The following is a 25,930-nucleotide window of genomic DNA, read 5'->3' as shown; positions in this document are numbered from 1 at the left end:
TTTCCTCCCCCATAGTGCCTTTTTTAGGCAATGTCAAAAAATCAAAATTTCTGACAGAACAAAATCCACTCAAGACAATCTCAAGGATCTGTTGTGTAATGCTAGGAGTCTAAAAACAAAACTGCACTCCCTGGAAGCACTCTTCATCTTGGAAGATGCTAATGTCTGTGCAGTGACTGAAACATGGTTCAAGGCTGTAGACAGCTCCCCAGCTGTTGAGGCTACAATGCCTTCCACACGTTCAGATCTCAGAATGAGCATGAAAGAACCAAAGGTGGAGGTGTATCCATCTTCATTAAAAGCAAGAACACCTCAAGGTTGATCAAACAATACAACTCTCGAACTATTCCATACCCAACTAACTATAGGCAAAACCCCCTACCACATCCTTGCTAGCTGTAAGTCTCCCTCCATGAACCAAGAAAAGCACAGTACCTGCTTGGACTTACTGGAGTCACGCATCATACAGCCCAACACCTTAGTCATGGGAGATTTCAATTATCCCTCCATTGACTGGGTAACATACACAAGCTCGAGCACGCTCTCCCAGAGGTTTCTGGACTTTGTCAATGCAAAAGCTCTGGAACAGATAGTCTGCTCCCCCACAAGGGTCTCAAATGTCCTTCACACAGTACTCACCAACATAGGTGGTCACTGCACTGCCCCCTCTGTGATGGCCTTCTTGGTAAGGTCAGACCATAAATCATTCTCATTTGAAGTAACTATTGGACCCCAGACACCCAAAGAAGCAAAAAAAAAAACAAAATAACTTCTCCAAAGCAAACTATAGCCTACTAAGTGATGGTATCAAAAGTTCTATAACCCCTGCAGTCACAGGCAGTAATGACTGCTATGCACACAACTGCCCTGCATAATCATCTTAACAACTGTAGAGACTCCACTGTACCTGACTGTATTAAAAACAGGCCCTCAAGAAAAAACAAGCCACCTTGGTAGACATCTAGTATACAAACCTGTAAAAAAATAACTGCAAAAAATGCTGAAAAGCGACCAGAGCTGGCAAGACAAATCCAAGGAACAAAATATAAACCACAGAGACCAGTTTTAATTCATAAAAACAAGTCATGTAAGCGCTTTCATCTTGCTTCTATGAGCAAGACTTCATCAGACAAACAGAACTAATGCAAAATGTAGCTATTTAAAGTGTCACATGCTGAACATCAGTTAGCTTCTAAAAGCAAAAGTTGCAAATATTTAAAAACATTTCAATAGAAATAGAAATACTAAATGAATAAACGTGAATAAATAAGCAAGCATGAATAAAACTGACCAAGAATGAACATGCACACTAAGGATGACCTAATTTTAAAAATATTATAAAAACCTTTGTTTTAAAAACTGTGCTAAATAATTACTTGATGTGCAAAATGAGCAATTCATTTAAAAGAATTGCCCATTAGTAAAATCAAGTATCCACTATTACCCAGCCTGTCAGTTAACTAATATACTACAAAAAATACAAAGATTATAAAAAATCACAAAACTAATTCTACTAAGGTCCAGTGATGTAAACAAACCACAAATGTACAGGAGAAATAATCCATTACCTCTGCATTCTCTTCAGTTTTAAAACACAAGACAAGGAACATACATCATTTAGCCCTGGAGCATTGCCTTCAATTTTATTTGCCATAATAATTTGTACAGTTCTAGCTTAAGGGTGAGGGGTCCCCCCCTAGGATCCTGTTCAATCTGATCAATCACCCTAAACCTGAAACTGTGCTGAGGGTGTTTGTGCACATGCTTAGCCAGTGCACTCTCCAATTTTAGCTTCCTGATGCTGTAAATGTGCTCGTAAACCCTGTCCTTGGTCAGTTTTATTCATGCTTGCTTATTTATTCATGCTTATTCATTTAGTATTTGTATTTATATGCTGAAATGTTTTTAAATATTTGCAGCTTTTGCCTTTAGAAGCTAATTGATGTTCAGCATGTCACACTTTAAATAGCTGCATTTTGCATTAGTGCTGTTTGTCTGATGAAGTCTTGCTCATAGAAGCAAGACAAAAGCGCTTACACGACTTGTTTTTATGAATTAAGACTTGTCTCTGTGGTTTATATTTTGTTCCTTGGGTTTGTCTTGCCACCTGTGGACATCTAGTATAAACAAACTGTATAACAAAAGAAAGAAGATAATGTCCAAGAACAAGAGGCAACTGCCTCTGCAGAGGAAGAATTCCCTCAACAGATTGAACAAGCAAATCAGAAGTCTTGTATAGTCCTCCAAAGCTAGTTATAAAGCTAAAATAGCATTCCTAGCCAAGGACAATCATAAGGCATTTTTTACCTACAGCCAGAATCTAAAAGAGAGTGCCAAGCTATGTGCCGAACTGATAGTAGATGGTACCACTCATACTATACAGGAGGAAATTGCCAACTTGCTAGCTGACAGATTTGATGTAAACATCACTACCCTATCCCAAAGCATACCTGACATGAGTTCTCTACCTAGTGCCTTTAGAGATCAAGTCATATCTGCACTCTCCAGTGCCAAAAACACAGCCTGAATAGGACCAGCTAACATCCCAGGTTGCTTACTAAGCATTGTAAAACAGGACCTAACAGACCCACTTGCTGTTCTGTTTAACCATAGCCTGAGAACTGGCTTTGTATCTGCAGAATGGAGAAAGTACAGTTGTGTACCTACCATGAATGTAGATGTTCAAGTGTATTCACTGTTGCAGTCATTACACTTGGGTTAAATCCCAAAGCTGAGATAGGGTCTAAATAAGATTAGGAGAGGCTATAAGGCCCTGCAGAACTACAGTGGCAAAGCCTGCTCTGGATTTAGAATAGAGAGGTAAGTGGTAGTGCTTGGTGAAAGTGTGCACTGAACTCCAAGTTGCAGCCTCTAAAATGTCTTTGGTTGGTACTCCTCTGAGGAAGGCTGCTGAAGTAGCTGCTGCTCTGGTAGAGTGAGGCCTAATGCCCTTAGGCACTGATTTGCCATGTAGGGAATAGCAGAGATGAATGCAGTGGCCTATCCATTTTGAAATTGTCTGCTTTGAGATAGCCTTTCCTTGTGATCCTGCAGCATATGCTACTAAGAGTTGCTCAGTCTTTCTGAAAGCTTTAGTTCTGTCCAAGTAGAAGCATATCTGTCTGTGTATGTCCAAAGAGTGCAAGAGTCTCTCACCCTTATTCTGTGGGTTTGGATAAAAGGTAGGCAATTGAATGGTTTGGTTAAGGGCCACACTGGACATTACCTTAGGCATAAATGTTGGATTCATCCTCAGAGAAACCCTGTCTGGATGGAAAATGATAAAAGGTTCCACAACCATGAGTGCCTGTAACTCTGAGACTCGTCTTGCAGAGGTTATTGCTAGGAGCAGAGCTGTTTTCCAAGATAAGAACTTTATTTCAGCTGTATTGGCTGGCTCAAAAGGCGGCAGTGTGAGTTTTTCCAAAACATAATTGAGGTCCCATGCAGGTATTGTGCTCTCCTTGGAGGTCTTATGTTTTTGGCCCCTCTGAGGTACTGTCTTAGCAGCGGATGTGAAAAAATTGGTGGTTCTGTTTTGTAATGAGCTGAAATGGCAGAGGCATGGATTTTGATTGATGAAAATGATAGGCCTTTGTCCAGCATCTCAGTTAGATATTGTAAAATCTGAGGAATATTTGGTACAACCGTGCCAATTCCTTGTGCCTGGCTCCAAGCACAGAATCTTTTCCATTTTTCAGAATAAGATTTCCTGATACTGGGTCTCCTGGCCTCCAAAATAACATCCATCACTGCTGTAGAGAGAGGTGTGTTCTGAATGGCTACATTATCCGCCATGCTGCTAGATTTAGGGTTCTGAGCTGACTGTGCAGGATCTGATTGTTTCATTGGGTCAGTAAATGAGGAATTAGAGGCAGTGTCCAGGCTGGGCCGTGAGACGAGCTCTTTAGGATTGGGTACCAGTGCTGGCGGGGCCAGTCTGGTGCAATCAGGATCATTTTTGGCTTCTCTTGTCTGACCTTTAGGAGTACCTTGGGGAGGAGAGGCAGAGGAGGAAAGGCATATACTTTTAGGGTTTTCCAGCTGAATGATAGAGCGTCCACTTTCCATGCTTGCTTGTGATAAGTCCTTGCGCAAAATCTCTGTAGTAGGCAATTGTGAGAGGAGGCAAATAGATCTATGTCTGGACATCCCCATTTTTTTATTATCATGCTGAAGACTTGTGGATCCAGTTTCCACTCGTGGGGATCCGTGAGGTTTCTGCTTAGTTCGTCTGCCAGAGTATTTTTTCTTTCCTGGCAGGAATTGTGCTTGCAGGTGTACTTGATAAGTTAATGCTGTGTCACACAAGGTCATGGCTTGTCTGCAGAGGGGGTAGGAATGAGTGCCTCCCTGTTTGTTTATGTACCATATGACTGTAGTATTGCCTGTCCTTATCAGTAGTTGTCCTGGATGGAGTAGATCCTAGAAAGCTGTCAGGGCATTTTGAACAGCCAGCATCTCTTTTTGATTGATATGAAGGTGACTGGCTTGTGGGCCATGTGCCCTGAATACATTTTCCTACCATATGGGCCCCCTAGGCATAATCTGAAGCATCTGTTGTTATTGACTGCCTGGCTGTGGGTAGAGTGAATGTCTGTCCCTTGTTGTGGTGACAGGCCTGTGCCCACCATCGAAACTCCTGTTGCAGGCAAGGAATGAGGGTGATTAATGTTTCCAGACTGTGACAATGTTGAGTCCAAACACTTTTTAGATACCATTGTAGTTTCCTCATATGCAGTCTGGCATATGGAATTAGCAGAATGCAGGATGCCATGAAGCCCAAAGCCTGCAGAATTTTAATTGCAGATAACTGGGTCTTTGTTGCCAACATCTTGAAGTAAGAAGTCAGTTGCCTTTGTTTGTCTGGTGTGAGATAAGCCATCTGGACAGTTGTATTTAAGCTTGCACCCAGGAATATTATCTCTTGTGAGGGTACTAGTTTTGATTTCTTTTCGTTTACTGTGTACCCTAGGCAAATAAGTAATCTTTTTACAAACGCCAGATGCCTTAGTAGAATGTCCTTTTTCTCTGCTTAAATAAGCCAGTTGTCCAAATAAGGATATATTTGAATTCCTCTGTGTCTGCAAAATGAAATTACTGATGCCAGGCATTTTGTGAAAACTCTGGGTGCAGTAGATAAGCCAAAGGGCAGTGCAGAGAATTGATAGTGCATTGAGCCAGCTAGGAATCTGAGGTATCTTCTGCAAGATTGTCTGATTGGAATATGCAGGCTTGCCTCTTTTAGGTCTAAAGTTACAAGCCAAGCCTTCTTGCCCAGCATGGGCAGAAACTGCTGCAGAGTCAACATTTTGAATTTTGGAACGTCCAGGAATGTATTTAGAGTACACAGGTCCAGTATTGGTCTCCAGGTTTTGTCTTTTCTGGGTACCAAGAAAAGTCTTGAGTAAAATCTTTGACCCTGCTCTTGCTGTGGTACTTGCTGAATGGCCCTCATGTCCATGAGGGATGAAACTTGTTTTTGTGCCTCTGCCCATTGATTGTGTGGCATACCTTTTGGTCTCTGCAGGGTGTGGAAGTGGAACCTGTAGCCCTGGGACACTATATTCAAGACCCATTTGTCCTGGGTGATCATGTGCCAATTTTGAGAAAAAGAGCTAGTTTTCCCCCTAAGGGGGCTGCCAAAAGATAAGTGTTTGGAGCTGGCAGAGGAAAGTCATTGGGACTGTTTCCTGTATGGCTGTGTTTTGTCTTCTCCGCTTTTGGAGTTAGAAGCGCCCCACTGTTTAGGCCTGTATGAGCCCTGGGGCTGGGATCTGCCTCTGGGGCATCTGTATCTGCCTCTTTGTGGTCTGTTTGACACTGGAAAGGACCAGTTCTTTGTAGGCCAGTTCCTGCTAAATCTGGGTGGCTGTACCTGTAAGAAATCCTTTACTGTTTGCATAGATTTCACTTTGTCCTCCATTTTCTTCAACACCTCCCCTGCTTTAACACCAAATAAAGTATCATGCTGTAATGGAGCATCTAATAACTTTTCTTTAACATGATCAGGCAGATTCTGCTCCTTTAACCAAGCATGCCTCCTAATAACAGAACCATAACTGCAGCCCTGCAAGAGGCCTCCAGAGAATCAAAACCACATTGCAATGTATGTGTTCCCACTTGTTCAGTTGCATGCAATAAATCCTGCATTTCCTTATTTTCTGCACAATTAGAATTTGATAACATTTTCTATTTTAGCATTGACAGTAAGTATTGCTGATATTTAAGCATATGAAATTGACAATGTAAAGCTCTCACAGCCAAAGTAGCAGAAGTGTAAACTTTTTTCTCCCATCTGTCTAGTGCCCTTGAATCTCTATCAGAGGGGATAGGGTTTTTTGCAGTAGAAGCCTTGACCCCTTTGGGGCCCTGAGAAATAGTTTCTGGGTCAGCAGCAGGGTTTTTATAAAGAAATTTATGTGAATCTGGAACCCTGTAGTATCTGAATGGTTTAACAGGGGCAGGGGGTAAAGAGTCAGGAGAAAGTCCGGACTCAGAAAATACATCATCTACAATGTCTAACACAGGAGGAATAGCCAAAGGCCTGTGCTGAGGTAGTAAAAGGAAATCTCTAAGTCTTTTCTTAGATTCTGAATAGTCCTGGCTCTCCCAGTGGAAGTGCTCCCTCATGGTATGCAGGGTTTCCCCAAAAGAATAATCCTTAGGCGGAGAGGCTGAAGGGATAGACTCTTCAGCATCAGAATCCTCATAAGGAGGAAAAGAGTATTCCTGTTCAGAAGAGGAGTCAGAGGAAATGGAAACCTGATCTGAAGATTTATATTCAGTCTCTTGCCTAGGCCTCTTGTCAGGAGAGGTATACGAACCCCTGAGCAAGGTAATTAGGTCTTCGGCCATTTTGAGCATCTGTTTTTTAGGCATGGTAGTTTGTCCAGGAGAATGCTGTACTGGTTTCTTTGTCTTTATAACTGCTTTAGTCTTTGCCTTGGAAACTGTAGTAGGCTTTACATATAACTGTGTAGGTCTGAAGACACCTTCAGAAGCCAATGCCTGCTCAGCGGCTCCGGACCCATCTGAGGGAATAGTTTCTGAGTGTCCAATACCTTGAGTATCCAGAGGCCTAGCTGGCTCCACTTGGGAGTCATCAGCAGTCTGTGGCTCTGAGGTAGCGGGCACCAGGGGCTGCAAATGCGCCTCACTGAGAACCGGTGAACCAGCGGCTGGCTTAGCGGAAGCCTCGTCATCGGTTTTGGACCTCGGATGCCTGTTCTTTTCTTTTTCCTTGCGCTTTTTATAAACTCTGGTCGTTGGCTGTTTCGACGGCGTTATATAATTGAATCTTCAGCCAAAGTAATGAAAGGCGAAATCGAACCATCGCTTAATAGTGCATTGGTTAAATCTAGCATAAAACTGACAGCTAGCAACGTTATGATCAGGGCCTAGACTAGGAATACAGTAAGAATGAAAATCCTTGAGGTATTTGCTTCCCACAAGAAATACAATTGTTAACTTTTTCGGACATTGGTCTGGAGCAAGAAAAAAGTTTCCCCAACGGGGTACTTAGCTTTATAGAAGACTTCGGATCTGAAATTCGAATTCGAAAATCTCAGGAGTCGGCCGACCGGCACTTGCGAACTGCTTTTGCTTCGGGCACCGCATGGCAAGAAAGACTGAAGAAAATGGAGTCGGCTGCATCTTTTATACCCCTGGTGCATTGACGTCAGGGAAGAGGTGACAGCAACCGATGCCAGACCTAGACTTTGGAATTCGGGCCGACTGCGGGTAGCCTGCCAGCAGGATAACCCAAGTGTAATGACTGCAACAGTGAAACACGATGAACATCAGCATCAGTAATCCCCTTGCATAAAGTGGTGCCATCAACCGACCCTGGGAACTGTAGACCCATAAATCTAACCAGCCTCATTGCAAGACCATGGAAAGAATCATCATCGACCTTATCAACAAGGATATAGGCAAACTTCAAACTCTAGACCCAACCCAGTCTGACTTTTTTAAGGGTGGATCGTACTTATTGAACCTGGTAGACGTCTTTGGGAAAGTCACCAAAGCCACAGATGGAGGTAAGACAGTGCACACTGCCTATCTGGACATAGCCAAAGCCTTTGACACAATCCTCCACTTGGATATCATTGAAAACTGTCACGCTAGGTGTTAACCCTTACATCACTAGATGTATAGCTAATTGGCTCACCAACAGAACACATACTGTCGAAGTTGGTGACCCCACCTTTACCAGTAGACCCATCACCAGTGGCGTACCGCAGTGATCTGTACTGAGCACTTTACTATTTGGAATCTATTTCTCTGAAGTCCAGGCTAAAGTAGAAGGCCCTTGGCTTTCTCGGTTCACTGATGATTGTAAACTAGGTGCAATAATTGAGTTCTCCAATTATGTTAACATATTACAGGAAGGGCTAACACAAACAAAAAACTGGTACCAAAGTCACAGACTAAATGTAAAAAAATGTACCATTATCCTATTTGGCAAAGTGGAATTCCCCACTAATTACAATATTGACAGCACCCCACTAAGTTCAAACCCAGTGGCAGGAGATCTGGGAACATAGGTCAGCAGCAATCTGAACTTTGACCACCAGGTTTTCATGGTGTTAAGGGAAGCCTTCTACCTTTCGCATTTCATAAATAAAGGCATCGCATCCAGGTCTAAGGATGTTATAACCCCACTTTGCTGGACTCGAATCAGACCGTTATTAGAGTACAATGCTCCATTCTGCATGTATCTCACTGGTTTACTATCATAATTACGAAAAAAAAAAAGTGTACTTATTAGCAAAGTGTTTTGCTGAAAGTACACAATACCGAATGTTCCCAATGTTGGAAAACAGCTGTTAATGTTGAAAATGTAGTTCACTTAACAGCAATCCCACCCTTCCCTTAACTCCCTAACTAGCTAGCCTAAAATCACATTTATGCAGGGGGGCAAGCACACCTGCACCCCCCCTGTGCCCCCATACCCCCCCTAACTTAATATTCCAACTCCAAAATCGCACTACAGTGAAGAAAGGGATGTATTTCCCTAACTGCACTGTACCGCGATCCCTTTACTTGAGCGAACGTTATAATTGTGAATGCACAGTCCATTCGCAATTATACCATTCGCTCATGTAACCTGCCGAAATATGAAGTATTCAAACATCTGTTGTTCGAATACTTCATAGCCGAGCAATTGCACGGCAAAATTGTAATGGTAAACCATCTCACCAAACACCTGCAGCAACAGGAGAGACCAAAGAGGTTTCTTGCTAAGAAGATACAGGGCCTTCAAACCATGACCTATGTGGCTAGACTGGAAGCTCTGTCACTATACTCTGTATCATACAGGCTATGGAGAGGTGACTTGTGTCTGGCCTACAGGGCAGTCTCTGACCTGATGGAAATGTTGCACATCCGCAAATCAAATGGCACTAGAGTCACTCGCTCTAAGGATCTAAGCCTTGCCAGTGACATTAACAGAACAGCCTGGAGAGACAGGAATGTCTCCAAGAGATTGTGACTGCTCTGGAATATACTTCTAATTCATGTGAAGCAGAGCTCCTCAATGACCCTATTCAAGACCAGACTGGACAAATGGATGGGTGACCACAAATTCACCCCAGGATAGGGGTAGTCGGTGATAATCTGTAAAGTACGTCCAAGGACATAACCAAGGACAATTGGAGCAACCCAGGGTTAACATTGCTAGGCTTATAAAGGCTCTAGGGCTGCTAGCCTAGTAACCTCCTATGAACTTACAGACCTATTTGAGGAGCTTCAAAGAATTCATCTGTAATTCATTCCAGACATTCTGAAAATTATTTGGTTAAAAAAAAGGGACCAGTTATAAGAATACATGCATGTACATTGAGATTTGCAGTCAAGCAATATATCATTTATGCGTGCTTGTCTTTTTACAATATTTCTATTGCATACTATCTCTGAATATTTGTTATGTAACAGTGGCTCAAGGGGAAGAAAACAGAGGAAAATCAAGTTAGCTTTTCCATATACAAAATGCTTTATTTAAAAGACTAAATAAGTAACTTCATTTTGCTTATGCAAACTAAACAGTGCAGGTTATGAAACAAAGGTAACTCCATGTATTTGTGAAAGTTCAATATACCATACATTTTCATGCAAAGTTATAAAAGGAAACTTGGAATTTGTTGCATTTCTGATTCTTGCGAGTTTTTCCTTGTTGTCAGTTTAAAAAAATGTAAATGTGTATGTTTTTTTTCAGGAAGACAAAGGATATACCTGCTGCAATTAAAGAGTTCTTCAGTGTTTCTGAGTCTCTTAAATATATTGGGCTGTCTGGTACCAAAATTCCACCTGAAGCTTTGAGGTAAAATGCACCACAATCATAAATTACATGTTTGTGTTTAGAGTATTTTTTTCAGTTATGGCTATAGCTTCTTGTATAGGATTTAATGCTTCTTTTTTTGTGTCACATTGTTAAACTTTTGGTTCAGATTGGCACAGTCTGCCCTTAAGATGAGGTGGGTGGGTGGGGCATGATGTCCTTGTCAGCCAGCAGTAGGACTGACGCCTTTTACTATTCTTTGTCTCATGTGACAAAACCATTAGAAAACTGGTGCATACTGGCCTGCATAAACTAAACCATCAGCTTCACACAGTGACATAATATAGCAATAACCCACGCCTGGGTGTGGGTAATGCTAAATTTACCCACAGTTGGCGTGGTTTGGTCCAGAGGACGAAGCCCGAGGGACCAAACAAAGCCAACCGTGGGTAAATTTAGCATTACCCACACCAGAAGTGGTTATTGCTATTATCATGACATTATTTAAGAAAAGAAACTATTACTTTTCTTAAATAATGGCATAGTATAATGCCTGTTTACTGCCCTTCCGCAGATGTCTGGCATCCGCGGCAGTTCTGATGTACTGCGCCTGCGCGGTACATCAGAGCTGTGAGCAAAAGCAACGGAGATGTCCGTTGCTTATATTTAAACTGTCTCGCTATGTTAAACTCATTTAACATAGCGAAACACTAAAAAAAGCAACGGAGATCTTGCTTTCTCTGTTGCTTTTTTTTTAAAACACTGTCTCGCTATGTTAAATGGGTTTAACATAGGGAGACAGCTTTAAAATAAGCAACGGAGATCTCCGTTGCTTATTTTAAAGCTGTCTCGCTATGTTAAACCCATTTAACATAGCGAGACAGTGTTTTAAAAAAATGAGTTATGCTAATGGAAAAAAGTCCGGGCGACCGGACCTTTTTCCATTAGTATAACTCGATTTACAACGGGCACGCTGGCCAATCAGCGTGCACGTTTTGGGGGGGGGGGGGTCATGGTATAATATGTAGTACTGATGCATTCTGAAAGTGTGTGGGATGCTATCTTTATGAATTATAACTCTAGTAAATTAATTTTATTTTTCATTGTCTAAAGAGCTTTAGAATAAAACTCAGAGAATATATTTTTCGAATGATATCTGTAGATGACATGGTTAGTTTAATGATTAAGGTCTTTGCTTCTCAAGTACAAGACACAGGATTTGTTTCTGTCCTCTGGCTAATGCCTGTGTGAAGTTTGCTTGTTCTTCCAAAAGGCACGTTGAGTGTTTCCACCTCAAACTCAGCTAAGCTGAACGGAGGTGTGCGCAGCAGCACAGACTCTAGGTGGTGCCTTTCAGGGAAAGAGTTTTGTAGATCAATCACCTTACACATAAATTCTGGTGCACAGTATCCTCTCGATAGAAGAACACAAATCACAGACTATGCACTATATCAGGGCTAGCCACTTGAAGGTGTAAAAACTGTCTGTAGGTGATTTGGCCACATTGACTAATGTCACCAAAAATGGGTGTGGGTATTTTTTGATGATAAGCAGGTTGAGGACCAGGCTTACTACAACCTATGCACCCTTACTAATAGTGGGAGCGGTCTATGTGTCTCTATTGACCAGTGTGCGCCCACCATAAATTCCTGCAGCCCAGAGTCAGAAAGCTACTGACCAGACAATGTGCATTCTCCCAGTCTGGTTTGTCTGTATAGTTGTGTTGCATGAAAACTGGACATAAAATTAATCAACCTGCTAAGGATAGTTTCAGTGACATCTTGGAAGTAGTTAACATGATGGTAAACAGGTGTCTAAGCATCCTGTGCATCCAGTAGACAAGTTTGAAGTGCAGTGCAGTAAGGCCACTTGAACTAGGATCCAGAATCCACCATTCAGGTGTGGGAATTGTATTCAAGGAGCTTCTGCTGAAAATAGTGAGGGGATGTCATCAGCATTAGTGATAGACTCTTAGCAGTCAGACATCAGTGTAAAGAACGGGCACTTCATAATCTTAGCTTACGCTCTACAGCAGGGTTGTGATAGCAAGGAAAAGAGTGCATTCAGGCAGCAGTTGTAGGACTCACTAGATAAAGCAGGACAGTATAAATTAGTGCTGATAATGGGAGACCTATATTCTCATGTCAGGCAGAACAGGATATGAGGACTGTCTGGGTCCATGTGTTTGGGATAACAGGAATAAACAAGGTGAGGCCATTCTAGTCTTCTTTCTGGAAAATGGCTTGACCAGCACATGGTTCAGAGGTTAATACTAGGCAACTGCTCTACAGACTATATGCTTAGCCAATAACCAGAGTGGGATCAAAGGAGAAAATCAAACCCTGTACTTATTTTTGTGAGGAAACACCTTAACCATTATACCAACCCCGAAACCCAGGTTCAGCAGTCACAAGACTGCATTAAAGTGTGACCAACATGCAACTCAGGTAGGTTTCTTCCTAATAAGGAAAGGATAGTGGGAAAGACCCAGACATTGCAAAGTCATCCCCAGTGAATGAGTAGGCCCACAGCATAAACCATTGGTGGCCATAATCGGCTGAAAGCAGTGGTTAGAGAAAGTACTAAGGTCAACAGAGACTGGGCTGAAGACCTGGAAGTTGACTGGACCAAAAGCACAAGTGTTCAAAGAAATACTTGGAGCTCTAGCACTTCAGGAGGAAGAAGCAATAGTTGGGGTGAAACTGAAAGAAGAATAGTAGCATCTGAGAACAGCATGTGTGAAGACCAGAAGCATAGCTAGGGTGGAGTGAAGAGGCAGCTGCCCTGCACTGAAGGTGTTAGGAGTAATGATTGTGAACACTAAAAATATCCTTTTTTTCTTTTTCCTTTTCTCCCTCACATTGACATGAGGGTGTTAGAGGAAGGGTGGCAGATCAAGACGTGGCACTGGGTGCCAGAAGATGGCAGAACAGATATGTGACCAAGCCAGGTATGGTAATAAAGTACACAAGGAAATCTGGTGGTGGAATACAGAAGTCTAGGAAGTTATAAAAGAAAGAAAGTGTGCAAGACAAAGAGAGAGCTAGAAAAGATGGACCGGGCTGAGAAGGAATACTGGTTGACTAACAAAGAAGCTAAGAGAATGGTTGCAGTAGCAAAGAACGAGGCAATCGAGGCACTCAACCAGCTTCTGGAGTGTGACTCAGAAAATGTCACAAGAAATCTCTTAGGCTGCAAGACAAAGGCAGAAAGGTAAAGAAGATAGTCATCATAAGGAATACCAACAACAACCTGCTCGTCAGTCCCCATGACATCAAAGGCAGATGGAAGAACTGCTTCTAGCACCTTCTGAAAGAAGAGAACTCTACAAAAATTGTACAGCTGCAGACACAATCTATGATGAAAGAGGAAGAAGAGCCTAAACTAAAGAAGTAAGAACAGCATTAAGGAAAATGAAGTCATGGAAAGCATCAGGATCAGATGAGGTTAAAGCAGATATGACCAAGATGTTTGTTGGATGAAATTAGGGCAGAAATGGCTTCTGAGGGTTCTCCTAGCAATATGGAGAGAAAGGTAGTATCCCAGATGACTAAGGAATAAGAATTCTAATGTCTGTATACAAGAAAAAAGAGAATATTCATAACTGTAGGTAGCAAAGAGTTATCAAACTCCTGTCATACTGCACTAATGTTCTGGAAAGGGTGATTGATAAGTGGTAGAAAATAGGATCAGAAATGAGTAGTTTGGATTCAGATTAGGATGCAGCACCACAGACCTGTGATGTTTTCAGTGAGACAGATAGTGGAAAAGAAATTAGAGATGAGGAAAGGACCCAACTGGGCATTCCTAGACTTGGGCAGTGCATATGACAAGGTCCCAAAAATCTGATTTTAGGCAGTCCTGTGATGATTGAAGTCCCAGAAACACTGGTAGAATTAATGCAGGCTATGTACAAAGATACAGTGTATGAACAGTGATGGGGCTCACAAAGGGGTTCCCGATGGGTGTGGGGGTGCATCAGGTTCCAGCACAGACCCCACTGCTGTTCAAACTGGTGATGGACTACATTAGCAAACAGGTTGGTAGGAGCAGATCAACAAAGCTGCTATATGCAAACAATGTTGCATTCCAAGCACACAATGAAAAGGAATTTCAGCAAATGATAAGTTCATAGGTTCATAGGTGTGTACTAGGCTAATGGCCCTGGAGCCTTTACAAGCCTAGCCCATAGGATTACCCTGGCATTGTGCCCCCTGTCGTTAGTTCCCAGTGCCTCTGTCTAGTAAAACCATTGGAGAGAACCCTGACATGAGTTTTCTATTTCCCATTCACTCATCAAGAGGTGCTCTGCTTGACATGTATGGGAAGTCTGTTCCATAGCATGGGCAGTCCCTAGGTTATGAACATGTCCGTCCAACGTGTTTTGTTGATTGTGGTAATGAGATTGAGGTCTCTGGAGTGTGTGGTTGGAGGGATTGGGATTTCTTTAGATGTAGCATTTCTAACATAGCTGGGTTAGACACAGCTTTCTAAATCAAGCAGAGATCGCCTCTAAGTAGGCGATATGAGACAGAGAATAGTTGGATTTTTTTAAGCCTGTCCATATAGGACAAATGTTTAAGGCCTAGGATCCTCTTTGTGAGGTACTTTTGCAGCCTCTCCAGTTGTTGCAGGTGTTTAGTGAGGTACATGCCAAATGGGGCATTGTACTTGTACTCAATGATTGGCCTAATGAGGGAAGAGTAGAGGGAGGCAATGACCTCTTTCTTCCTGGATGGAAAACCCTTAGTAATGAGATGTGCCACATAGAAGGACTTTCTGACCACAGTGGCAATGTGGTGGTCACAAGAGAGGTTGCTGTCAACCTGTGTTCCCAGATCTCTTATAACGTCTTCTGTGTTCAGTGGACTACCATCAATGTGGTAATTCATGGGAACTGAGTTTTTCCCAAAGGGGATGACAACACATTTTTTGGTAATGAGCTTAAGGCCATGGTTCTGACAACAGTCGTTGGTCTCAGTGAGGCCTTTCTGTAGGATGTCAACATCACTTGGGGAGTTAATAATAGCTCCCAACTTGCAATCATCTGCAGACTTTGTCAGCCAGAGTTCCTTTGTGTTGGCCTGGACTCAGAGACCCAGGACCGAACCTTGTGGGACTCCACTCCTGACTGGTCAGCAGTCTGACTTGGAGTCAGCTACGTTCACATTGTGGGTTCTACCTGTGAGCCAGTTTGCAACCCACCTAGTGATATAGGGGTTGATGCCTAGCTTAGTGAGTTTTTCTATGATTCCTGAGTGGGGGATAGTATCAAAGGTCTTGGCCAGATCAAGGTAGGCTGTATGAACCACCTTGCCTTCATCCACAGGTCTGGTGACTGACTCAAATAAGTTGACCAAGTTGAGCAGGCATGATCTACCCTTCACAAAACAAAACTGTGTGGGATACAGAGTTTTGAGATTCCCTATATCCTTGTTTATTAGGTCCATGATAATGTGTTCCATAGCTTTGCATATCAAACTTGTCAGGCTAATGGGGCGATAGTTCCCAGGGTCTGTAGTCACTCCTCCTTTGTGGAGAGGGAATACTGTATCAGTGCACCATTTGGTAGGGACAAAGCCTGAGGTGAGGCTTTGACTGAAGAGGGCACACAGGTGAGGTGCCAGTTCACTCTGTAGTTCATGTAGAACACAGCCAGGGATGTTGTCAGGTCCCATAGAAGCTGTATTCTTGGCTTTGGACAGTGCTGTTTTAACCTGTGCAGCAGTAATACTGGATGTCTGGCAATCTACTGGTCCTTTGGGGGGGGGGTTAAAGTTGGCACTGAATCTGTTGGCCAGTATATTGGCAATATCTGTTGGCTCGGTATAGGAGGTACCATTGTGCAGCAGCTCAGAGCAAATCTGGGTATTGCCATGGAGATTCTTTACATAACTGTAGAAGGCACTGTGGTTGTCTTTACTATCTGCTGCAATTCTGTTTTCATAACTAGCTTTAGAGGATTTGATGAGGGATCTCAACTTTTTGTTGAGGCTGTTAAGGGAGTTTTTTCAGTCTTGAGACTTCACCTTATTCCACATCAGTTTCCTCCTTCTGTTGCAGAGTTTGTTTATGGCAGGGGACCACCAGATTGGCTTTCTTTTTTTTGAGGAGAGCATCTTGATTCTATTGGGTATGGCAGAATCCATGCATTTGTGTACGTGTTCGTACACTGCTTTGGTGTATGATTCGGCGGTCATGCAATTATTCTCCATTTGCATGGGTGTTATGAAGTTAGCCACCTCTCTTTTTAGGAGCCCAAAGTTAGCTTTGTAGAAGTTTTTCATGGTGGTTACCTTTGCGGGGGTGGGTGACCAATGTGGATTTCCAAGGTGATTAGCTTGTGGTTGGATCTAACCAGGGAGGAGGTGACTACTGGTGTAGAGCAACAGATGCCCATGTTAGTAATGACCAGTTCAAGGATGTTGCTACCTTTAGTGGGGGTAAGAAGGAGCTGGCCCAGGCCATTGGAATTAAGGTGAATGGAATGCAAACCTGTGAAGGCTAATGAGATGAAACTGAGTGCAGACAAGACAGCTGTCATGGCAGCAAATGAAGGTACACCAGAAGAAGCTGAAAACTGAGAGAGAGGCAACAATAATGAAGCTATTTATTTATTTATTTATTTTATTTATTTATTTATTTATTTATTTTATTTGACATTTGTTGACCGGGTCAGTTTGGCTGGGCAACATGCCCATTTTCAGCAGAGACTTACATAAAGTAAGAAATACAATGCATTGTCAAACAAATAGTAATTAATGATGAAAATTTAGTAAATTATAGCATCATACAATATAAGAGCCATACAATAAAAATATCAAAGGAGAAAATACAAAAAATAAATGGAATGAGAGAAGAATAGAAAGAGAAGTTATGGAGCAAGGAGGTCAGCTAAGAATCAAATGATGCTAGGCAATAAAAAAGGGCTGGGGTGGGTGAGAAGTAATAGAGGCAGGACATCTGGTGAAACTGTACTAAATGATGAGGGAAATTAGAATAAGTGGACAGCAAAGGAAATATTATTAGGGTAATGGGAGAAGTGGGGGCATTCAGATGGGGTCTGAGCAAATCCAGCAGTTAAGCAACAATTCCTTTAAAGCTATTTTAAAACTGTTAGTGTTAAGATAGGATAAATGGAGAGGGAGTTTGTTCCTGGCAGAGGAGGCTGAGTAACTATAAAGTATTTTGCCAATGGATTTGTTGGGTTTAGAAATTTGTAGCAAGAGTTGGTCAGAGCTACATAGGTCATGGTTGGGGATATATGGGGAGATAAGGTTTGACAGAGATTGACAGACTAGGGGTTGGTGAAGGATGGAGTGGGCCAGGTGGAGCTGTGGCAGGAGGAGCTAATGTTGAAATTTGAGCCAATGGAGTTTTTTTAAGGAAAGACAATGATGTGATTCATAGGGGAGATTGCTGGCAAATCTGGCTATTTTATTGTAAGTGAGTTCAAGTTTATGAGACAGGTTCTTTTGGAGGTGAGTAAATACTGGATTGGCATATAGCAGGGTGGGGAGTATATAAGCTTGAGCTAACATCATTTTGGATTTTGGGGTTAAAAATGTTTTGTTCCTATACAGGAGTCCAAGTTTTTGGTGAGTCTTTTTGAGACAGCTATTGATGTGGATGTCAAACTTGAATTCATCATCTATGTAGACCCCCAGGAGTTTAGTATGAGATTCAACTTTGATGGTAGTGTTGTTTAGAGAGAAGACAGAGAAGGAGGGCTTGAGGTGTTGGAGAGATTTAGGGAGGAAGAGTAGGAGTTTGGTTTTGTTAGGTATTAGCAGCAATTGATTGGTAGAGAGCCATTTTTCAAGAGACTGCAGACATTCTTGAGTGGCAGTGAGAAGGGGAGGTAGATTATCAGAGGTGGGGATGATAGTAGAGTAGTCAGCATATTATATAAAAGTGGAGTGTGGGCAGGATTGGTAGAGATTGTTGATAAATATATTGAATAGGAGGGGCCCCAGGATGAAGCTTTGGGGAACCACAGTTTGAATGGAGAGGAAAGGGGAGATAGCAGAGAGCCAGTTGAATGATTGGAGATGATCAGATAGGTAGTAGGAGAACCAGGTGAGAGAAGAGTTGCAGAGGTTGATGTGAGCAAGTTTGGAGAGAAGGAGGTTATGGGATACAGTGTCAAAGGCTTTAGAGAGATTGAGGAACAGGCAAGAGGTTAACTTGTTATTGTCAAGAGCAGTAGAAATAGAATGAGTAAAAGATATAATAGCAGTACTGGTGCTGTGATGAGGTCTGAAACCATGGTGTGTGGGGGAGAGGAGGTTCCCTTGAGTGAGCTATGGAAGGAGCTGTTTCTGTATACCCTTTTTGAGAAATTTAGAAAGGGGGAATAGGATAGCAATGGATCAGAAATTTGAGGGGTCACTGGAGATTCCCCCTTTGTGTAGAGGTATGACATAAAATGTTTTCCAAATGGCAGGGACAAGGTTTTCCTTTATTGACTGGTTAATAAGTATGTAGACTGAATAGGCAATGAAAGGTGCTGCTAACTTGAGGCAGAGGGGTGGTAAGTTATCGGCAGATGAGAGCAGGGTTTAATTTTATTGAGTAGTGATCGGATATAGGAGGTGGGGACTGGTTTAATGGCGAAAGGAGTGGTATGGGAGGGAGGGAGAGAGAAGGGAGTCAGGGATAGAGTTGGAATTTGGTTTAATTAGGCTTTGTATAGAGTTGATGAAAAGGGAGTTCAACAGGGTGCCAGTTTCAAAAGAGGAGGAGTTAGGGGAGGTTTTTGGGGGGTGATGAGCTACCAGGGAATAAAAGTTTATTGATGGTGGTGCAGAATTAGCTATAAGAATCTGGGAAGGATAGTTGTGGAGATGGGAAGTTTGAATGAGGAGGTAAAAGTGGAATCTCAGGGTCTGCAGCTAACTGACACAGTGTGTCAATTGTAGTGTGTGATAGAAAAATTCCAAAGAAACTGAAAAGGAAGATGTACTAAACAGTGGTACAACTAGTGCTCGTATAGATATAAGTGATATAGAAACCTAGGCAATAAAGGCAGATCAGCGGAGGAAGCTAGAGGTTATGGAGGTGAAGTGCTTGAGATGGGAAGTAGGATTCACACTGTGGGACAGATGAAGAAATGAGGACATAAAAGCAGAAGCCAAAGTAGCTCCAATTGCAGAGAAGGTCAAAGAGAACATGTTTTGGTGGTTTGACAGGAAAGCAGAAGACAGTTTGGTGAAGAAGATTGGAATAAACAGGAAGAAGGTAATAGGAAACAAGGATGTTCACCAATGAATGATTGTGTTACAGAAGACCTGTGACAGGCAGGCTTGATTGCTGAAGAAAGTAGGGAAGTGGCAGTGACTCAGGAGAGGTGGAGGCAATTGATGTGGCACCATTGCCCCATGTAGAAAATGGAGTTGATGATCGGTAAATGCTTTTAAAATTGGTAAAAAGTGCATCAAGACAGAGCAATCCATGCAGGCATAATTACAAAACTATTGCCATAACTTGTACATGCTGTAAATACTAATTCTTCCTTGTAAATCTAGTGATTGTCTGATCTGATGAATATTTCACTGTATGAATTCTATGAATATGAACTGATGTCCTCAGAAAGACTAACTGCAATATATGTGTAACATGACTGTCATATAGTTCTAGTTTTCATCACTTTTACTTCAGTTTTCGGTAACGCTAGTGTTATTTTTGTACTGCTCATTTGTTGTTGCTACTCCTTTGTAGCATGGGTTGTGCTAAAAAGGGTCAGCAGACCAGTCCATCTACCCAATTAACAAATGTAAATAAAATAAAGTAAATAGTCTATGCAAAGTGTAAAAAAAATGCTTACATGATACAGTGATGCAGTCACATACTGCCGAGGTATTATAATATGCTTTTGCACTCATTAGGCAGTTTTAGTGGGGTGTGCAATGCGACAGGACAGGAGGAGAGATTACATAAACTGACCAATCAATCTTTATCCAGCATCAAATTTTATGTTTGTGTGTAGTTTGCTGGCCACCTCATTATGGTGCAGTTTTAATGTAAAACAACAACATGAGATATGTGAGAGCTTTTAAATATCTTGTATTATTTCACTGGAGTTTATAATTATATGGTACAAGCAGTATGCTAACCATACCTCTCAACTGTCCAGATTTTCATTGATTGTCCAAATTTTTACCTCATATTTTGGTCTGTTCTTCATAAAATTTGTGGTTTTCTGGCAAATCATTTAGAACTGAAGTCGCTCAGTAATGACAGACTTCAACCCTTTGAAAATGCAGGTTAACACAAAAGCTTTTATTCTAGCAGGTTTCCAAATTTATAAGAGCAATATTTAAAATATGTCTCTATTTTTGGCTTTGTCCATATTTCTTTTACTGAGAGGTTGCGGGGTATGATACAGACATATCCTGGACTTACTGAATTCTTGTGTTTATTAAAACGGTTCACTGAGAGTACAGCTGAACCTTGGGTGCAATCTTTGTATACTGCAGGCTTGAAGAAAGTGTCACACTTTCAAAAATACCTCAGCAAAGGGTTATTATCTGTAGTAAAACTCTTTTGACAGCTTCAGGTCACTTTGTCATTTCCTTTTTCTAGATAAATATTGGAGAACTTCTCACCAAGTCAATAAGCTCAAAAGGAGTAACGTTAACTGCATCAGCATGTGCTTTCATCCTTAGTAAAAGAATTGACATCTTAACAAGAATGACAGTGTGAACAGTAGATATTAAAATATCACGCATTTTAAGTTTTACCTTTTTTGAAGAAATTGGAAATCAAAATAAAGGATGATAAAATAAATAAAACAACTGGATATGCCAAATTCTTGTTTATAAAAGCTCTAATGATCAGCTTTTTTTTTTCAAAATTATATTTTGATGGCATATTTTAGCTAATGTTTCATTCTTTCATGGATGGTGATTACCTCACTCTCACAGAAGCATGCTTTCCTGCAATGGCAAAATTACTCAATCTCTGAGTGCTTTGTATTGCTTCCAAAGATGATATACATATATATATATATATATATATATATATATATATATATATATATATATATATATATATATATATATAGGTTCATAGGGTCATAGATTAGTAATTAGTACTAGGCTAATTGCCCTTGTGGAGCCATTTTAAGCCTAGCCAGTTACCCCATGTGAGAATCAAACCCAGCACCTTGTGTCTGCAAGGTAAACACCTTAACCATTATGCCAACCTCCACCCTTAATGTGTCAGCTGTGTCAGGCAGAAGTCGAACCTACAGTCTTCTGATCCGTAGTCAGATATGCTATCCATTGCGCCACTGGCCCCAGTGCTATATATTAGCATCATGCTCTTATCTCCCTGACAGTTGATTTTTAAAAGCCCATTCCCTGTACTGATTGCATTCCAAGTTTAGATCCAGTTCCAGCCTTTTTTTCTTCCTTGCTTTGAAACCAACACTGTCACAAATGGATTTCCTTCTGCCTTTCCTCACTATTGAAATCATTTTCTGCAGCAATTGATGAAATTCCTGTTCATGCTGCCTTCAGGAGGACTTGCAAGTCACACTTGTTTGGTTTACACCCATCTTCTCTGAGTTTTGGGATGTCTGTGGTATCGCTGTCCACCTCAGCTGTCTACCTTGCTGTCATTTTCATTCTTCTGCCCATACTTCTCTCATTGTCAGGTCTTCTGCTATGATGTACTAATGGAGGCCCTGGTCTTGTCCACTCTGCCAACCTGTTGGCCTTACCAGTTCTGTTCTGTATATGTCTCACATGCTTGTTTTAGTTTTGCCTGATTATTTTTCTTAATGGTATTACCTTCAAGCACTTAGCATCCTTACTGAGATTTGTGTCACTTATCTCCTTTTCTGAAGGGAGAATCTAGCTATGTGTGTTGTAGAGTTTAAAATCAGGAAATTTCAGCAATGGATAACAGAGAAATAAAGAGATCAGAAAGATATATATTTATATGACAAGGGTGTACTTAAAAACTGAAAGACTGAAAAGAATAATATCAAACAAAATTATAGCTTATCACAACAACACAATCCTATCTTTACATTTTTCAAGTCTAGGAAAGATGGTTTATTTATGACTGTAAAAAACACAAACCACCATGATTCTGAAAGTTTCAGGCTCACATAAAATAAACCAACAAACAATTCCAAGTACACAAGTGAACCCAAAAATGGCAGACTGCTCCAGTTCTTCAAATCTCTTTATTCACAAAGGTATGAGCACTTTCGCAGGTTATAGTTATACTGCATGAAGCAGTATACCCTGTGAAAGTGCTCATACCTTTGTGAATAAAGAGATTTGAAGAACTGGAGCAGTCTGACGTTTTTGGGTTCACTTGTGTACTTGGAATTATTTATGACTGTGTTTAAGCTTACTGTTAGGTGAAAGAAGATGATGTCACAGTGTTTGTTAATTACAGGAAATACAAAGTTAGTCCAACCCGCCAGTGCAAAGGCTCTATAATCCAATGTCAATTCCAAAACAAGTCAGAACCAGCACAAAGTGTGGTGAAGCAGTTTAATATACCAAAACATATAATAACATGGGTGAAGGGAAAAAAATCCCAACACCCAAACCAAACCGGTTTCAGCTTATTAGCTTTCTTCAGTGAAAGACAGACAAAATATAAATAAAAGGACAAAAAGACCTCCATATATACATACAGACAGATGCCAAAAGACCTGCTATTGGTTAATTTAAAGATACTCATTTAGACCAGGAGGGAAAAGCCCCCCCAATATTGATTATCCATTTCTTTTCTTTAGCATTTAAAATGTTGTGCTAGCCAGATTTATCCCTGCAATTCCCTAATATGCAATCAATAATGGTAAATCTAAACGAAGCAGTATTATGTTTACAAGTGTGTTTGAAGAGGGCATTGGACTGCCTTTTATTCCTTATATCACTCATATGCTCTCCAATTCTAAATCTGTGAGGTCTTGAGGTTTGGCCCACATAAAACGCGGAGCATGTACACGTGGTCACCCAACTTGTACTGCAGTTTGTCAAAAAAGTAAGACTGCGGATATATTTTTGCTGGTAAATTCCTTAATTTTATTCACCCTATGGCAGTGAGAACAATGTCAGCAAGGGACATATCCCACCAATATATCTCCTGTGAGTGTTCTTTGGATCAAGGAAGTCCCCCTATAATCAAACCTTTTATAGTGGCTAAATAAGGAGCCCAATGTGCAGCCCCTACGGAAGGACAGTCTGTTTTTCTGCCAACAGGATGTTCCAATGTCTGTTGATAGTATGCATAAATGATTTAGTATTCCTGCCAGAAATGGTAACAGATCTTATCTTGGACTGGGTGTCTGGTGATTGTACCTGATATTCCAGTAGTTTAGCCCTATCTTGCCTTGAGGAAAATTGACAAGCCCTACTGATGTCACCTGATTTGAAACCCCTATCCTGAAATCGATTAATCAAATCTTGTTTGTAACAATCATATGTTGAGGAGTTAGAACAAATCCTTCTGATCCTCAAAAACTGAGATTTCGGGATATTTCTGATGATATGTTGTGGGTGTAAGCTGGTGGCATGCAGGAGAGAATTATACTGAGGAAATTTCCTATATATCCTAGTATCCAAGTTATTATCTGGATTTCTACTCACAAGGACATCCAAAAATGGTAATCTGTCACGCTGAAAGTAACCTGAAATTCAATGCCCCATTTATTCTCATTAAGGTAATCAACAAACTCCTGCAATAAAATATCATCAGACTTCCACACCAACCAACAGTCATTGAGATAGTGCCTCCAGATGTCAATCACATTAATATACAAATTATGACAAGGGTCATATAGTAACTCCTCCTCCAGATATGCCATGAACAAATTAGCATAAATGGGTACAAAGGAAGCCCCCATGACTGTTCCCTGTACTTGCCAAAAGCATTGATCTTGAAAATAGATCATGTTTTTTGTTAAAACGTGTTCCGCCAGGCAGACAAGAAAGGTATTAAAACCTGGTTCATATAATTCAGATCTATCCAACCAGTACTGTAGGGTTATCAACCTTGCCCAATGTGGGATGTTGGTATACAAAGAGGTGACTTCCAGGGTACATAGCAGCCAGTCCTGTTCTAGCTGCATTTCCGAAATTATACTAAAAAATTGGGTAGTATCCTGGATATGAGCTCGCACACACACCAACAAAGGTTTCAAATATAGCATTAGAAATTCTGAAAGGGGTTCAGTAAGGGAACCCCTGCCTGCCACTATCAGCCTCCCGGTGGATTTTTGGGATCTTCATGAATCTTAGGTAGGAGATAGAGATACTGCTGTTTAGGATCCAGTACCTTAAGATGAAATTTGTCTGTCCTAGTAGTGATGCCTTTCTCCTGAGCTTCATCTAAAAAGGTATCACTTTCCATTTTAAACCTTCTGGTGGGGTCTAAGGCATAGCCATATAGTATCTACCATCTTCTAACTGTTTTGTTGCTTCCCCACAATAAGAAACCCAATCTTGTATCACAACTGCTCCTCCTTTGTCTGCAGGTAGAATAACAATATTCCTGTTGTTCCTCAAACTATCTATACTGTTCTTCACCCTTAGATAAATTATTATGAAAGTTCTTATATTCGTGAAGATTAAAGTGTAGATCTTTGAGAACATTAGATTGAAAAATCAATAGAATCAGTGAGATGGGAGGCATAAAAGTGGATCCACAAAATGTAAAACCTCTTTGTGTATTAGTTGAGGTATTTCCAAAATATAGCCTTAGGTTTATTAAGTGGCAAAAAATCCATCACATCCTGAGCCAAAGTGTGTTCAGGAACAAAAAAGAAAACAGTTACAAAGTTCAGGCCCTTGTTCAACATCTTTATTTCAGTTTCAGAAAGGGTAGCAGAGGAAATATTGTGCACATTCATGCAGATGTCTACCTTTGTATCATCAATTTGAGGAGTCCTTCCAAATCATTTGTTGCCCTTATTGTTTCCTCCCCCCTCTCCTGATCCTGTCCCTAAAGGGTGTGGAAAATTACTTCGCTTGGGGTCTGGTGACACCTCTGTGTGGGCATCAACCTCACTATTGGATGATGATTCATCCCCTGAGGTAAAAGAATCCCTGTTTCTTTTGAGAATGGATTTGGGTCTCTTCAATTTAGGAATAAATGTTTTTTTTTTATCAGAAATCATAAATTTAACATTTTTGGGACTATCAAATGGTCTGCCTGTCTCATAATCGCCTACATCCCTGTTAAATTTCTTCATCTTTTTTTCTTTAAGTAACTTTTCCAAATCAAGTAATTCACTACTAAGTTGGTTCACGCAGGATGTATAGCAAGGTAAAGTCTCAAAAGCATTGAGATTCTGACATAAAGCTTCAACCTTCTGAGTACCTTGTTGAACCATATGTTCATAATAAGCAGCAAGGCATCCACAAAACCCATAGAGGCCTGCTGTTGTACCTGTGCCCATTGTTCCAAAAGCAGTTGGTCAGTGATATGTACCAGGGGTTGAAACTTGACTCTAAGCCCCCTAGTTGTAATCTGTTTACATTGATAGGCTTTAAAAAGCCGTAAATGCCAGAATGGTTCTCAAATACGTCATATTTTTAGTCAATTTAAAGAAGACCACCTTACATTGATTGACTGGATCATTCTCTATAGGATTATCTCTATTGGTTAGGTTAGCAGATCCTA

General features: G+C 41.1%; 1 protein-coding gene across 3 annotated transcripts in view; it reads left to right on the top strand.

The window, feature by feature from the left end:
• Nucleotides 1-25,930, top strand: part of LOC122809736 (capping protein, Arp2/3 and myosin-I linker protein 2-like) — a 1,549,910-nt gene that overhangs the window by 988,871 nt on the left and 535,109 nt on the right. For all 3 annotated transcript variants that reach the window (XM_044081444.1, XM_044081445.1, XM_044081446.1), the window contains exon 13: nucleotides 10,220-10,324. In XM_044081444.1, coding sequence (XP_043937379.1) covers nucleotides 10,220-10,324 — 105 coding nt within the window. The remainder of the gene's footprint in view (nucleotides 1-10,219; nucleotides 10,325-25,930) is intronic.

The sequence above is a fragment of the Protopterus annectens genome, chromosome 8.part0 (assembly GCF_019279795.1).
Source record: "Protopterus annectens isolate FY-2018-M chromosome 8.part0, PAN1.0, whole genome shotgun sequence".
Taxonomy (NCBI): domain Eukaryota; kingdom Metazoa; phylum Chordata; order Ceratodontiformes; family Protopteridae; genus Protopterus; species Protopterus annectens.
The sequence above is the reverse complement of the archived record's forward strand: the minus strand, read 5'-3'. Positions and strand labels throughout refer to the sequence as shown.